At 45.0% G+C, this 12,561-nt stretch overlaps 1 protein-coding gene across 6 annotated transcripts in view; it reads left to right on the forward strand.

Moving 5' to 3' along the window:
* Positions 1 to 3,312: 3,312 nt before the first annotated feature.
* The window catches only part of STIM1 (stromal interaction molecule 1), a 296,537-nt gene continuing 287,288 nt past the window's right edge, over positions 3,313 to 12,561 (forward strand). For 5 of the 6 annotated variants that reach the window (XM_030199835.1, XM_030199832.1, XM_030199836.1 and 2 more), the window contains exons 1-2: positions 3,313 to 3,516; positions 4,028 to 4,522. In XM_030199835.1, the coding sequence (XP_030055695.1) occupies positions 4,411 to 4,522 (112 nt within the window). In that variant the 5' untranslated portion in view covers positions 3,313 to 3,516; positions 4,028 to 4,410. The remainder of the gene's footprint in view (positions 3,517 to 4,027; positions 4,523 to 12,561) is intronic. The other variant, XM_030199834.1, reaches the window with a different exon arrangement.

The raw sequence follows: 12,561 nt of genomic DNA on the forward strand, positions 1-12,561 counted from the left end.
GGAGCTGGTGGAGGCGGGGCTTGGACTTTTGCTCACCATTTGGGCTTTCCCTTTACTCCGCCCCTCGCCCCGCCTCTGACTCCTCCTCCTTTCTGGTACAGGAGCTTGGGAGGCGGGGCTTGGACTTTTGCTCTCAAGTTTTGGGCTTTTTCCTCTACTCCGCCCCTCGCCCCGCCTCTGACTCCTCCTGCGACTTTCTAGTGGAGCGGGATGCAGCAGGGCAGGTATTCTCAACATTCGGGCTTTTTTTCAAATATTCCCCGCCTCTGACTCCTCCTCCTTTGGTACAGGAGCTGGTGGAGGCGGGGCTTGGACTTTTGCTCACCATTTGGGCTTTTCCCTTTACTCCGCCCCTCGCCCCGCCTCTGACTCCTCCTCCGTCGTTCTAGTGGAGCGGGATGCGGCAGGGCAGGTATTCTCAGCATTCGGGCTTTTTTCAAATATTCCCCGCCTCTGACTCCTCTTCCTTTGGTACGGGAGCTGGTGGAGGCGGGGCTTGGACTTTTGCTCACCATTTGGGCTTTTCCCTTTACTCCGCCCCTCGCCCCGCCTCTGACTCCTCCTCCTTTCTGGTACAGGAGCTTGGGAGGCGGGGCTTGGACTTTTGCTCTCAAGTTTTGGGCTTTTTCCTCTACTCCGCCCCTCGCCCCGCCTCTGACTCCTCCTGCGACTTTCTAGTGGAGCGGGATGCGGCAGGGCAGGTATTCTCAACATTCGGGCTTTTTTTCAAATATTCCCCGCCTCTGACTCCTCCTCCTTTGGTACAGGAGCTGGTGGAGGCGGGGCTTGGACTTTTGCTCACCATTTGGGCTTTTTCCTTTACTCCGCCCCTCGCCCCGCCTCTGACTCCTCCTCCGTCGTTCTAGTGGAACGGGATGCGGCAGGGCAGGTATTCTCAGCATTCGGGCTTTTTTCAAATATTCCCCGCCTCTGACTCCTCCTCCTTTGGTACAGGAGCTGGTGGAGGCGGGGCTTGGACTTTTGCTCTCAATTTTTGGGCTTTTCCCTTTACTCCGCCCCTCGCCCCGCCTCTGACTCCTCCTCCGTCGTTCTAGTGGAGCGGGATGCGGCAGGGCAGGTATTCTCAGCATTCGGGCTTTTTTCAAATATTCCCCGCCTCTGACTCCTCCTCCTTTCTGATACAGGAGCTGGGGAGGCGGGGCTTGGACTTTTGCTCTCAATTTTTGGGCTTTTTCCTTTACTCCGCCCCTCGCCCCGCCTCTGACTCCTCCTCCGTCGTTCTAGTGGAGCAGGATGCGGCAGGGCAGGTATTCTCAGCATTCGGGCTTTTTTCAAATATTCCCCGCCTCTGACTCCTCCTCCTTTCTGATACAGGAGCTGGGGAGGCGGGGCTTGGACTTTTGCTCTCAATTTTTGGGCTTTTCCCTTTACTCCGCCCCTCGCCCCGCCTCTGACTCCTCCTCCGTCGTTCTAGTGGAGCGGGATGCGGCAGGGCAGGTATTCTCAACATTCGGGCTTTTTTCAAATATTCCCCGCCTCTGACTCCTCCTTTCTGATACAGGAGCTGGGGAGGCGGGGCTTGGACTTTTGCTCACCATTTGGGCTTTTCCCTTTACTCCGCCCCTCGCCCCGCCTCTGACTCCTCCTCCGTCGTTCTAGTGGAGCGGGATGCGGCAGGGCAGGTATTCTCAACATTCGGGCTTTTTTCAAATATTCCCCGCCTCTGACTCCTCCTTTCTGATACAGGAGCTGGGGAGGCGGGGCTTGGACTTTTGCTCTCAATTTTTGGGCTTTTCCCTTTACTCCGCCCCTCGCCCCGCCTCTGACTCCTCCTCCGTCGTTCTAGTGGAGCGGGATGCGGCAGGGCAGGTATTCTCAACATTCGGGCTTTTTTCAAATATTCCCCGCCTCTGACTCCTCCTCCTTTCTGATACAGGAGCTGGGGAGGCGGGGCTTGGACTTTTGCTCTCAATTTTTGGGCTTTTCCCTTTACTCCGCCCCTCGCCCCGCCTCTGACTCCTCCTCCGTCGTTCTAGTGGAGCGGGATGCGGCAGGGCAGGTATTCTCAACATTCGGGCTTTTTTCAAATATTCCCCGCCTCTGACTCCTCCTCCTTTGGTACAGGAGCTGGTGGAGGCGGGGCTTGGACTTTTGCTCACCATTTGGGCTTTTCCCTTTACTCCGCCCCTCGCCCCGCCTCTGACTCCTCCTCCGTCGTTCTAGTGGAGCGGGATGCGGCAGGGCAGGTATTCTCAACATTCGGGCTTTTTTCAAATATTCCCCGCCTCTGACTCCTCCTCCTTTCTGGTACAGGAGCTGGTGGAGGCGGGGCTTGTACTTTTGTTCTCAACATTTGGGCTTTTCCTATACTCCGCCCCTCGCCCCGCCTCTGACTCCTCCTCCGTCCTAGTGGAGCAGGATGTGGCAGGGCAGGTATTCTCTTGTTCTCAGCATTCGGGCTTTTTTTCAAATATTCCCCGCCTCTGACTCCTCCTCCTTTCTGATACAGGAGCTGGGGAGGCGGGGCTTGGACTTTTGCTCTCAATTTTTGGGCTTTTCCCTTTACTCCGCCCCTCGCCCCGCCTCTGACTCCTCCTCCGTCGTTCTAGTGGAGCGGGATGCGGCAGGGCAGGTATTCTCAACATTCGGGCTTTTTTCAAATATTCCCCGCCTCTGACTCCTCCTCCTTTGGTACAGGAGCTGGTGGAGGCGGGGCTTGGACTTTTGCTCACCATTTGGGCTTTTCCCTTTACTCCGCCCCTCGCCCCGCCTCTGACTCCTCCTCCGTCCTAGTGGAGCAGGATGTGGCAGGGCAGGTATTCTCTTGTTCTCAGCATTCGGGCTTTTTTTCAAATATTCCCCGCCTCTGACTCCTCCTCCTTTCTGGTACAGGAGCTGGTGGAGGCGGGGCTTGGACTTTTGCTCACCATTTGGGCTTTTCCCTTTACTCCGCCCCTCGCCCCGCCTCTGACTCCTCCTCCGTCGTTCTAGTGGAGCGGGATGCGGCAGGGCAGGTATTCTCAACATTCGGGCTTTTTTCAAATATTCCCCGCCTCTGACTCCTCCTCCTTTCTGATACAGGAGCTGGGGAGGCGGGGCTTGGACTTTTGCTCTCAATTTTTGGGCTTTTCCCTTTACTCCGCCCCTCGCCCCGCCTCTGACTCCTCCTCCGTCGTTCTAGTGGAACTGGATGCAGCAGGGCAGGTATTCTCAGCATTCGGGCTTTTTTCAAATATTCCCCGCCTCTGACTCCTCCTCCTTTGGTACAGGAGCTGGGGGAGGCGGGGCTTGGACTTTTGCTCGCTCAACGTTCGGGCTGTGTTCTGTACTCTCCGCCCCTCGCCCCGCCTCCTTCCTGGTGCAGAAGGGCTCGGTGCTGCAGCTGCCTTTTCCGTCCGTATCCGGGCTCAGGCTGTCTCTCTTCTTGGTGTCGCAGCCTGCTGTGTTTCACGTAGAAGCGATCGGGAGTGGGAAGATCCAGCCGGAAGGGGCTTTCAGGTGTGCTGTCTGCTGGTGGGAAGGTGGTTCCCCTGCTCCCTGCAGTGGGGCTAAGCGGTGAGAAATCTCCAGATCTTTTGCTCGGCCCTTTGCTGCAGGTTTTCCTTCCAGAGTCTCTTGATTTTTTTGAAAGGGCGACTGGGTGTCGGGTGTCTTGGCAGGAGCCAGCCTGGTCGATCTCCAGCAGGATGAGGTGTCAGGGCTCAGCGCAGTATATTAGGTATAGTTTGTGTAATGCTGGTCAGATAAGCCTGGAGGATTCCTTAATCAGACGCATTTATTGCATAGCTGGAGTTTGAATGCGCGTTTTGTGTGCATTGAAACTATTTGTAAGGATTCACGATTGACATATGTTTTATTTTCCTTTGCACAACCTATCGTTGATTGCATAGGTGGTCGGTGTGGCTACTTGGAGGTCCGTATGGGCAGCGGACTGGAAATAACTCTTGTCGGTTGGCTGCCGAAAAGGTTATATACAGTATTGAGCATCTGCGCCTTCTTAAAATACCAATGTTGTGGGCCTCAGCATTGTAAAAGAACCTAACATTCACTTAATTTCTTTTCCTAGGGCCATGGGAGACGGAAAAAGCTCAGCAAAGATGAGGAATGAGATTGACACCAGCAGAAACTGACTTGGATGTTGTATTTTTACTAATTTGGGAATTATAGGGACATAACTTCAGGTCCCTTGAGGGATCCCGTTTTTGGAAACATTGAAGCTGAAAGTGACATCACTCTTTACATCACTTGGTGGCTTTATGGTTTTTTTTTTAAATATTAAAAAGCTGAACTGATGCACCAGGCCGTGCAGTGACTACAGCCTTGTTCAAAGGATTAGTTCGGAGAGAGGACTAGGGGCATTTCTTGGAAATCGGTGGTGACAGATGCTGAAAAAGAGCTGAGGAATACTGTATCCCTGGGGATAAAGGATATTATACATTATCCTAAAAAATGAATCTCACCTGGAGACTGGCTGTGTGGGTTTTAAGCCTCTCCCTCTTGCAGCTTGGGAAAGGAGAAAAAGTGCAGGGCTCCTCTCCCCAAGAGGATTCTGTTCTGACAGGTAAGGCACTTGGACTTATTTGTATTTGCAGTTGGGATGTTGATTCCTGAATCTCTTTTGTGCACTGCCATCCCTGGGCTTGATTTTGATTTTGTCTCTCTCCTTTCCTTAGGGAATCTAATTTGGGATTTGTGTTTGCAGGCCTTCTGTAGGAAGGTACAAGAGTTTGGGTTAGCTCAGTTTGTAAGATATAGCACACCACCTCTCTTACTGGCTGCATGCTTTACCTGTAGGTTCAAGGGGTTGCAGAGCAACTGCAACAGTCCTCAAGAAATACCAGCTGAACTTCCTATAGGGTAGGACCTGCTAGATGGAAAAATAAAATGGGCTTGTCAAGTGTAAGAAGGGGGGCACTAGTGCATGTTTGTTGTAAACCCTGAGATATCCTCTTTACACTTATAAAGGTATTTAATTATCCTGTGTTGATAGTGGCCCTGGTGCAAGAGAGAATACAAGGAGGTGTTAGAGGAGTGGAGGAGTTGCCAAATGGTTAGTGCAGCAGCCTGAGAACTAGGGGGATTATGTTCAGTTCCCACTGCAGTGCCTTGTGACTCTGGGCAAGTCACTTAACCCTCCATTGCCCCAGTTACAAAATAAGTACACAAATATGGTATGTAAACCGCTTTGATTGTAACCACAGAAAGGCAGTATATCAAATCCTATCCCCTTTTCCTTTGCCTAGTGAGAGTGCTGATTAGTAGCTGGGTAGCAGATCAGATTCAGGATTCATGAGTGTGTCAGAAACACGCATATTGGTCCTTGGAGCTCAACTGGGTGACTGAATAAGTTAGATCTTTGTTCCAGAGAGGATGCTGAGATTCCACTTTTATTGCCATAGGATGAGCAGCTTTTGAGTACAGGATATGTTTTCACCAAAGTATCTCTTTAGCCTTGTTGCAGGACCTGAGGGGTTTTCCTCCTGCATGAAATGAAGCTACAATGTAGTAAGTTTAAAATGAATTGGAGAAAATATTTCTTCGCTCAACGTGTAATTAAACTCTGGAATTCGTTGCCAGAGAATGTGGTAAAGGCGGTTAGCTTAGCGGAGTTTAAAAAAGGTTTGGACGTCTTCCTAAAGGAAAAGTCCATAGACCATTATTAAAAGGACTTGTGGAAAATCCACTATTTCTGGGATAAGCAGTATAAAATGTTTTGTACTTTTTTGGGATCTTGCCGGGTATTTGTGACCTGGATTGGCCACTGTTGGAAACAGGATGCTGGGCTTCATGGACCTTTGGTCTTTTCCAGAATGATAATACTTATGTACTTAGTATATGTGGTCCTAGCCGAGGTGGGCATAGAAACAGAAAAATGAAGTTAGTATGTGCCCTTCAGAGCCAGGGCCTGCAGGATTGGTCTTCAGCTAGAATGAGGATGATTTATTTACCGCTTTTTTGAAGGAATTCACTCAGACGGTGTACAGTATGTACAGTAATAGATCAAACATGTATATTTTAGTTGTTTTCAAGGTCAAATGAAACATCTTTTTAGTTGGAAGGGGCAAACAAACCAACCCATCCCCCACTGCCTATTGTACGAGTTCTTCTCTCAGGAATTCATGGAAGTGATAGCTTTTTAAATCCTATTTTATTTCTTTTGTGCTTACCTGTATTAAACAATGATCTTATGGCATTCCAGTTCCTAGGGCATTTGCCCGGCTCAGCACCTTATGATTTATAAAAGGTTTGTACTAAGGTCTAAATTGAAATAATTACTCCTGCAGCCCTGTGGAGCTGTTCCCAGTGTGCTTCCAGATAGTATCCTGCAGTTGTTGCTTCATACGTGGCACAGAGCTAAACAAAGAGCTTTGGAAACTTCAACCCTTACTTCAGAAATGTGGTGTTTGGGTTGGATGTTATACAGTTCACCTACCTTTTTCAGAACTGGGCTCCCTTTTAAAAGTGCAGCTTCCCACCTAGCCACAGTTTCTATGAAACAGCAAGGGGGTAGCTGCACCCAGAAATGGCCCCAGTAAATTTTAGAGGCTTGCATTTGTTGGAATCTGCAGATCTTCTCTTTCTGCACACATTGTACAGGGTAATCACTTGGCATTGACTCTGTTCTTGTACTTTTCAGTTACTATAGTGTCCAGTTTCCTTGTTTCATTCAGGTTATTAGTTGAAAATTGAATCGCAGGTGATCACAACCTCCCAATATTATTCTTGCACAGTGATGTCGTAGTGGTAACATAGGGGGTCGATGCAGAAGGCCGCACGGTAGAGCTGTGCGGCTTTTCTTTGTGAGATTAATTAACGAGAAAATATTCCCTGCTGATGCAGTAACCTAATGAGATGCAAATTCGAAGTGGCCAGAACTTGCACGCCAGTTAGGAAAAGCCTACCGGACACTGTCTGGTACGTACAGCTTCACTGTGCACGTGTTCAAAGAAAACGAAAGTGCCATCTGCTCAATGAACCGGAATGTTACAGGCTTCACAAAAAGTTCTTGCACGCGCGCTTTTTTGAAGCCATATTTGTTCTTGCGTAGATGTGTGCTCGCGCGTTCTTTTTCTTTGCACATGTGCACAGAGCTGTTACTGCTTGTTATGTCTCTTAAAATTGCTGAAAAAAAGGACAAACCTGCCAGTAAGATTCAAAAATTGGTTTTAAATCCTCTCGACTAACTCTTCTCCGCCTTGTACCTGGTGGTGAATTCCTTGTGTTGTGTGCTTATTAAAATGGCCTTGATTACTTCTGTGCATTGTGCAGTGCAATAAAACAGAGGATGTTAGGTATGTCTGGGCATTGTGCATGCAGTAAAATGCATTCTGCCCTCTGCATCGGCTCCACAGTTCTTTGAAGGTGAGATGTGCTGTCTTCTTGTGCCTTTCTGTATACAAGTCTTCTGCATCAGTATATAGTAGCTAGCAATAAATGCAAGTTTTCACATCTGTTACAGAATTAGCATTTATCTGTTTTTATTATTTTTTTCAGTTGTGGTAGCGAGGTTATTGTCCTGTACTACAATTGTTAAAAGAAATTATTTATTTTGGGGGAAAGAGCTGTAGAGCACTTGCTATTGTTTATAATTTAAGAGCAGGTGCTGTATTTATAAGTTTTAGGATATTAATTTCTCCACCAATCACCAAAGGTGATAATTGCAATAAATTAAATTAAGTATATATAAAAGATACCATATACTCAGAACACAAAGAGACCGTATTTTTAGCTTCAAAAAGGTTGATTTAATATACAATTGCACATGAGAGGTAGGTTTTTAAAAGGATCTTAGAACAGAGAATTTGTGCATAAAATAGAACAAAGTAGCAGGTAGGTTAACTTACAAGTCCTTGTTACAAGCATGCTGTGGTCCAGCTGATTGATGAGCACATGTTGAGGAGCAAGGCATCAGCAGACCCCAAAGAGAGCAGCAGGTTCCAAGAGGAGGCAGGTTCCAAGAGAGCGAGCTGGGCTGTTTCCAGGCCTTTTATAATGTTAGCAGAGAAGCATGGTGTGTGCATGTCCTGGATATTTTGCAAGGCATTATGGTTAATGTAGTCTGTTCACATGACCGCATTATAAGTCCTTCCTTTCTGCACATGTCTGAAAGCTCATGGGAGGGGCAGGTATACCTTTGACAAGCAAATGTCCTGTTTCTTTGTCTTCAATGGCTTCTCCAGACTTTCTGTCTCTTGGGTCTTTGGTTTTCAGAGATGTCCTGATGAGCGTCCAGGTACCCACCTTAGTCAAGCTTTTGTTCAGTCTTTTTAGGTGGGAGGGCAGAGAGAGTTATATATCTCTCTTTTGTCTTTAAGTGTTTGTAATTAACTATCCCTGCTATCACAAGTTCCCAGAAAAAGGGATGGGGAGAGAGGGGCTTGAAATGAAACTATTCTCTCTGCTGCAGTGTCAAATATATAAAAGCTGCACAAATATATTGGTGTATATATAATCCAGCGAAATATCATGCTACACATTTAATTCTGATGATTGGCTTATACCAACACACAATTACCATTCTCTTATGATAAGTTCACTTCTCTTGAGTGATTCCTGTGTCAGATTTTGATCTACTTGTTGTTGAAGTAGCTCTGCATTTCCCACTTTATTTGTGCTTTATGCTTTTATTTGCTGGTCTGAGTTCATTTTTTTATTTTTTTTCCCCTTGCTTTGGAAATTCAGTTGCTTCTTCCCACCGCCTCCTCCTCCTCCTCCTTATGTGTTGGTGGATTCTCACTCACTCCTGTTCATTGGAACGCTTTTCCATTTTTAAGAATGGAGACCAGCTGTTAATGTTTGCTTTTGTATTTCAGCTCTTACTGAGTATTTTGATGTTTTGATTCTTTTAAGTATGATTGGAGGTTATGATGGAAAATGTAATTTATTTCTGTAAGACCATGCTGCCTTCAGCTCTTGGGTAGGTGTGGTCTTGGCATATGCTGTTTCTTATAGATTACCTAGTGAGTATGGAGTTTTCTTCCTCCTTTATTCAGTGTTTCAAGATCTTTATGGTTCCAGTCTATAATTCCAAAACTGTGTATAAGAGCATAGGCATTGCAATCTGGTTAATAGCAGGTATATTTTGTGTTGTTACATAATTTGTTTCATGGTAGTATTCTTTACTGGTCTTTTCTTTTGGTAATTTTGTGCTGGATAGTTGTATTTTCTTATATATACCTTTCTGCTCAGACTCTTTTGATCTCAGAGGCTGTTTGAGAGACACTTTCAGTTTTCCAAGTGTCATCATAATGTTGTTTGGGAAATTCCTTCACTACTGAGCATCATTTTGTCAAATCTGTGGTTCTCAACCCTCTCCTGGAGGTACACCTGGCCAGTTGGGTTTTCAGGATTATCCCAACGAATATGTATGAGATATATTTGCATATATTGGAGAACCAATATGTGCACCATATTCAGTGTGGTAATCCCTGATTCTGAAAACCTTACTGTCAAGGTGTGCCTCTAGGAGAGGGTTGAGAACCACTGTATTGTATTTTATTTCTTGGTATTAAGTGATCACAGAAGAAATGTAGCTTCAAATAATAACTGGGGATTTTAGTGCCTCGGGGATTAAATCTAGAACTGTAGCCCAATAAAAGAGTACTTTGGATTTAGTATTTATTTTATTTATTTATTTGTTGCATTTGTATCCCATATTTTCCCACCTATTTGCAGGCTCAATGTGGCTTACATCATACCGGAGGTGCGTTTGCAGTCTCCGGTGTTTACAAATACAGAGTGATGTTGAGATGAGAGAAAGTTCATGTGGGACAGACTCGTAGGGAATCGTAGAGGGGACGGGTTGTGCTGTGTCCATTACGTGCTTTGATTTCGTAGTGTTGCAGGGTTCAGACGTTTAAGTTGGATCGGGTGGATAATGCCTTTATGAACAGGTGAGTTTTTTTTAATGATTTCCGGAAGTTTAGGTGGTTACACGCTTTCACGGCTTTTGGTAATCCGTTCCATAGTTGTGTACTTATATAGGAGAAGCTGGATGCATAAGTTGATTTGTATTTGAGTCCTTCGCAGCTTGGGTAGTGGAGGTTTAGGTATGTTCGTGTTGACAGAATAATGATGGGTAATCTCGATGTAGTTTTTCTCACTGGATCTTGATGTTGGAAATGACAGATTGTCCTTCATAATTCAAATGGAGTGTAGTTTAGAACATTTTCATGGTGAACTTGGTGTACTCAATTAATCCAGGGTTTGCTCTGTGTATTTCAAGGCAATTTATTATCCAAGGGTCTGGGATGCTGTTGCAAGGTGTGTTTTTTTTTTTTTTTTTAATCATTTATTTATAATTTTTTCATTTTACAAGGATCACTTGCAAAACAGTAAAACAGAGATGATTGTACATTAAAACAATATTAGAAGAAAACAATTTCAACAAGATAAATGGATTTTATACAATCTTTCTCTTTCTTAGACCACAAAATAAATAGGGAGAGTGAAACAAGACAAGGAGATCAATTTAAACAACAGCAAACAAAGAAAACGTGGTAGTAACCCAATTATCCCCAGTTATTATTTATCTAAATCATTATTCCACATTGATCATCTGGTTGGTTTCTTCAAGACCATAACGGTGCATAGTCCATCAATTTCATTGGAAACATACTTATTGTCCAATATTAGTGAAAGTAATACACCTGATTTCATTTTTTTCCCTTTTAAAACCAGAAATTGTTTAACAATACAAACCCTTGAATCTCCAATCCAATTTCCGTTGATTAAAGTAATCCCAGTTTCACAGGCTTCACTCCTTTTGAATTAATATATTAAGAGGAATCATTTCAGAGGAAAAAAAAACATTAGGAGTCATACCCGGAACTCTGGGAAAACAGCAATCTCGATATTAATCATCTGTAACAATATTCATTTTGTTCAAATTTTTTCTGGTCTTTTATCATTTTCAAATCTTAACCGTTTCCTACTTCAGTAGAACTTCATTTGCTGTATATTCTCAAAGGATTTGATTAGATTATCCATGTGGCTCATTAACAAGACTATATCTGAAGCAAAGTCATTCTCTACCACCGTCAGGTCCTGGAGCACCCTCCAGATGACATTCAATGCAACCTCCACAGGAGCCAAAAACTCCAAGCTGATAACTCTTAAGGGTTTAGGAGTAGCACCGCCGACACGGGTTCAGCTGTAAACGACTTCCGTTTCAGCATACACTCCTGACTCACTCCTCCACTCCTTTGGGCATGGTGGTTAAATGATTTTTGAGCGATGAAGTTGTTTCCAGGTCCAAGAGCATCGACGCTCCTTCGTTGGCGCTAATCAAAGGACTCATCAACCCAGTCATCTATGGGCAGCTCGTCACACAGCGGTCCCACACTTGCTGCACAGGGGACAAAACGCTGGTCATCGGCGGCTGACCCCCCATTGTCCCCTTCCTCTGTTAAGGCAACTGCAATGCAGAGAGGAAATTTCAAGTGAACAAAAACTGAACTTCAGAGGACAGCTGGGCCATTGAGTGTACGAGCTTCAGGTCACCATCTTTCCCCTCTCCCTAATTTGGGACACTCTTTGTCTGGTTTCTCCTCAGAGGCCTGACTGATATGGGTAACCCTTCAGCATAGCCCTCTGAGTCATTGAAACACGGAAGCCCCTCCACCACTTACAAGGGCAAGGTGTTTTTTTTTAAGTCTGTCCGTGCTCTACTGAGTTTTGATTTTTACAGCTGGTTATAATGGTTTTATTATTCAGCTTCATCTGCTCTTTAGTGCTATATACTTTTTATTGCCTTTCTCATCCATTGTCACGATTGCACAGATTTTAATAATGTTATATATTCTAGCTTGGGGTTGAGTAACCCAATCAGGGTTTTGGGATTTTTCCCAATGAGAATGCATGAGATCTATTTGTGTGCACTACAGCTGGCCACCCCACGAACAACATTGTAAATGGTAGGTCAGTAAGCTTTGGGGTGGTGGGTTTTCAACATATTAGTTGGGACTCCCTTTAAAAGGAAGCATGTTCTTTCTGTTTGCTAACCATTGAGGTGTTAATTGTGGCTCTTTGAACATTTAGGTTTTGGAGTTTGTCAGTTCCTTGGTGGAAAGATGTTAAAATGTGTCAGCCAAATGTTGGACATTCCATCTCATTTATTTTTAGTACAATTTTAGCAGAATATATCAAGCGGACGTTGCTGATTGCATGTCTGTACAATGTTTCAGAATAAAAAAACTAAGCAAAGATATGTGAAAGGTTGCCAAGCACAAACTGAAATGCAACCAACGAGGGGGTGGGGGAGGGGAATTGAATACAGGAGTAAATGAGATAATTAAAATGGCATCAAGCAAAGTTATTCTAGAACATCCGCAACTGATTGAAATAGACACTCGGGGGCAAAGAAATTGCTTTGATCTATTATTGTGGAAAGGCAGTATATCAAGTTTGAAATAAACATAATTCACTCCACTATGAGGTTCATTTTTGCTGTGAAGGAACATACTGTTTCTGTTTATGCACCTGTGTTCTTTTGTAAAATTACCCTTCAGAAGGCAGGTGCAGCAGTTAAATGAGTTTATCCTGTTGGGCAGACTGGATGGACCGTACAGGTCTCTTTATCTGATGTCATTTACTATGTTA

This window comes from Microcaecilia unicolor, chromosome 4, assembly GCF_901765095.1.
Source record: "Microcaecilia unicolor chromosome 4, aMicUni1.1, whole genome shotgun sequence".
NCBI classification, from domain to species: domain Eukaryota; kingdom Metazoa; phylum Chordata; class Amphibia; order Gymnophiona; family Siphonopidae; genus Microcaecilia; species Microcaecilia unicolor.